The sequence below is a fragment of the Mangifera indica genome, chromosome 19, assembly GCF_011075055.1.
Source record: "Mangifera indica cultivar Alphonso chromosome 19, CATAS_Mindica_2.1, whole genome shotgun sequence".
NCBI classification, from domain to species: Eukaryota; Viridiplantae; Streptophyta; class Magnoliopsida; order Sapindales; family Anacardiaceae; genus Mangifera; species Mangifera indica.
Genome location: NC_058155.1, coordinates 6169694 through 6172910, shown reverse-complemented (window position 1 = coordinate 6172910; position 3217 = coordinate 6169694). Strand labels below are relative to the sequence as shown.

Sequence of the window (3217 nt, the reverse complement as noted above, 5' to 3'; positions counted from 1 at the left end):
TATTATTTATACATAAAATTATGTATATAATATTATTCATAAAAAATAAAACCTTGGGTGGAAAATACTCATTTGACTAAATAAAAAATAAATAAAACTATGAACATAATTTTATATATAAATAACGATATATTATTCTATAATTGAATATTAATTTATCTTTAATTTTAAACTATTTAATTATATAACAATATATTATTATTTAAAAATTTAAAAAAAGTTTATTGCCAAAAAAAGACTCAAAACTTAGGAGTAGGGCGTTTTGGCAACTGCAGCCCAACTCATTTTCATTTGCTGCAATTTTTACAATACAACTAGCCAGAACCGTTTCCGAATTTACTATTTTCACTTTAAATATTAAAATATTATCAAATAATTTTATTTTATTATAATTATATATTTATTTATTAATTTTTAAAAATAAAAATAATTTTATTTTTAATTAATATAATAAATAATATAAAATAATATTTTAAAATAATTATAATTTAAAGTATTTAAATAAAATAAAATATTAATATTTTTTATTATATTTAATTGAAAACAATAATAATTTTTTAAAATTTTATTAATTATAACAATAATTTATAACAATAATTTATAATAATAATTTTTTTTATTTTAATAATAAAACATTTCACATACCAAATGACCTGCAAATACGACAGGTCGGTGAGGAGAACCCAATTCAAAGATAAACTCTGAGTGTCATTTCAATCTTTAAATTTACACCGACAAATTTCTGAATTTTCAGTGTGAACTGACGGAGACCCAATCTCAGAGTCGGCTTAAAACGTGACATTTTTCAAATTTCTAAAAACAAAAATGGAGCAGCAAATTAACATACCTGAAATCAAAAACGTTTTATCAGAGTGGTGAAAGAGAGAACCTGTTGCCGTGCCGGCTGGCTATTCATATATAAACTCTGCCTTCACCTCAAAAGTATTTTCATATTTTTGACTTTTATTTTTATTTTTATTATTATTATTATTATTAACTACAAGGAGAAATTTAATTTACATGTGCTCACTCAAGGTGGCGAATCAAGGAGGGTCAAGCGAGTTTAATAAGCTTAATAGCCCGGCTGGCGGCAGCGGCGGCGGAGGAGGAGGAGGAGGAGGAGGAGAAGATGATGATCATCGAGATGAGAGTTACAGTCAAGAAATAGAATCGTTTTTGAGTTACAATCGAGCTGGTGAGATGTCTGCAATGGTTTCGGCTCTTACACGAGTTGTTTCGGGTTCGGGTTCCGGGCAGCAAGCTGGCGGTCAAGTTACGACGTCGCATGGTGGTGGTGCTTCTTCTTCTTCTTTAAGTTCTTCGGCTTATTCTTCTTCTTCTTCAGGTTCTGGTTCGCCGTTTTGGATTGGACAGAAGAGAGGACGAGAAGAAGAAAGCTTAGCTGAGCCCGTTCAAAGGGTTTTTCGAGGGTTCAGCCGTGGCGACTCATCTTCAGCCGGTGCAACTGGTTAGTTTTTTTCATTTATTTATTTTTAATTATTTCAAAAAAATTTCCTTCTGTGAAAAAGAAAATTTCAATATTAAATCAAAATAGATTCATTATTGCATGTAGCTTTCTTCTTATATTTTTCATATTCATTTTATTTTTTCAATTTAAATTCTTCACTATTAATAATAATTAAAGTGGCAAAAAATCTTCATTACTTGGCTTTAAAGCAATAAACTTCCCCACCATTTTTTTTTTAATTTTATTTTTTTATCTACAGTAACTGAAGAACCAACAGCCATTGCGGTACCACCACCGGCGGCCAGCACAGCTGTGGTTACTCCAACTACAGCGGCGACTGAGAGTAGTGTGTCCTACGAACAAACGGGGGAGCGAAGAAGGAGATACAGGGGAGTGAGGCAGAGGCCATGGGGCAAATGGGCTGCAGAGATTAGAGACCCGCATAAAGCCGCAAGAGTCTGGCTGGGCACCTTCGACACCGCCGAGGATGCCGCCAGAGCCTACGACGAAGCTGCCTTGGGGTTCCGTGGCAACCGCGCCAAGCTCAATTTCCCGGAAAATGTTCGACTTGTAACTCCCCCACAACCCCAACAACAACAACAACAGCAAAATTTACCGACCGGCCGAACGCCTCTAGGATCCTCTTTAACATTATATCAAACTCAGCAACAAGCCACAATGACGACGATAACAACCGCCGTTGCACCGCCGCCAATGCCGCCGTTTTTTATTTCGCAAAATTATCAAGACTATTATAATTACTCTCAACTCTTGCAAAATCAACCCTCTCAAATCTTTCGAAACCAATCCCCGAGTTTGTTGCAACAGCTCCTTCAGTCGAGTACTCCAATGGCTTCCTCCGTTCAGTCGCCCTTTTTATCTTCGTCAACTTCTTCGTTTCATTTATTGGGGCCATCATCATCTTCAGGTTCGTCTTCCTCCTCAACATTTCCTCTGCTTTTCGGTCAGCAGAGTTTCCAAAGGCCACCCCAGAGCGATACTAATCAAACTGAAAGTAGCGGGTCAACTTTTCAAGTGCCGCCATGGACGGATTCAAGTCACTATCCTCCTCCTTCTTCAGGTTGATGATATTGAATTTTCCGATCATATTTTATTTTTCAGAAACAAAATTTTTCACCATTTTTTTTTAATAATTTGCATGTAATTTTTGGTTTATTGGTGTTATTTAAGTAAATTAATCAGTTTTGAGGAAAAAACAAAGAAGGATTTAGGAATTTTCAGATTTTGATGTTTACGTTGTTGCTGTCCGCTACAAGCTTTACAATTTATTCTTAAAGAAGGGAAAAAAAATTCTTTAAGAATATATTTCGTTTCTTTAATTATTCAGTTAATCCCGATTTCATCATCATTATCTTAATTAATTATTCTATAATTATGGATGTCTTTGTGGCTGCAAAGTTAATACAAGTCGCTGTCGTTTTAGGAAACCAAACAAAACTAGGGAGTTCCATGTGAGAATGAACTTCTTGATTGTTGCTTGAATTGAATGTTCACCCTCTGTTTAGATGCAAAAGTTGGTGGATTACTCCCTTCACTAAAACTACTTGCAGAAATAATATATATAATTTTATACATAAATAATGTGATCATATAATTTTAAATTAGATAAATTAATTTATATATATAATTAACAAAAAAATATTATTATATATTTATTTTAAAATTATTTAATCATATAATAATATATATTAAATATGTATTTATTTGTGTAATAAAAATAGATACATA

At 32.8% G+C, this 3217-nt stretch overlaps 1 protein-coding gene across 2 annotated transcripts; it reads left to right on the top strand.

The window, feature by feature from the left end:
- The first annotated feature begins 757 nt into the window (after positions 1-757).
- On the top strand, positions 758-2834 carry LOC123202838 (ethylene-responsive transcription factor ABR1-like). Of its 2 annotated transcripts, XM_044618989.1 has the most exons (3): positions 758-942; positions 1036-1468; positions 1728-2834. In XM_044618989.1, exons 2-3 carry the CDS (start codon positions 1201-1203, stop codon positions 2552-2554), a joined length of 1095 nt encoding a protein of 364 aa, XP_044474924.1. In that variant the 5' UTR covers positions 758-942; positions 1036-1200; the 3' UTR covers positions 2555-2834. The 2 variants fall into 2 exon arrangements, with proteins under 2 accessions (XP_044474924.1, XP_044474923.1); XM_044618988.1 differs by lacking the exon at positions 758-942 and having other exon boundaries at positions 958-1468.
- The last annotated feature ends 383 nt before the right edge of the window (positions 2835-3217 follow it).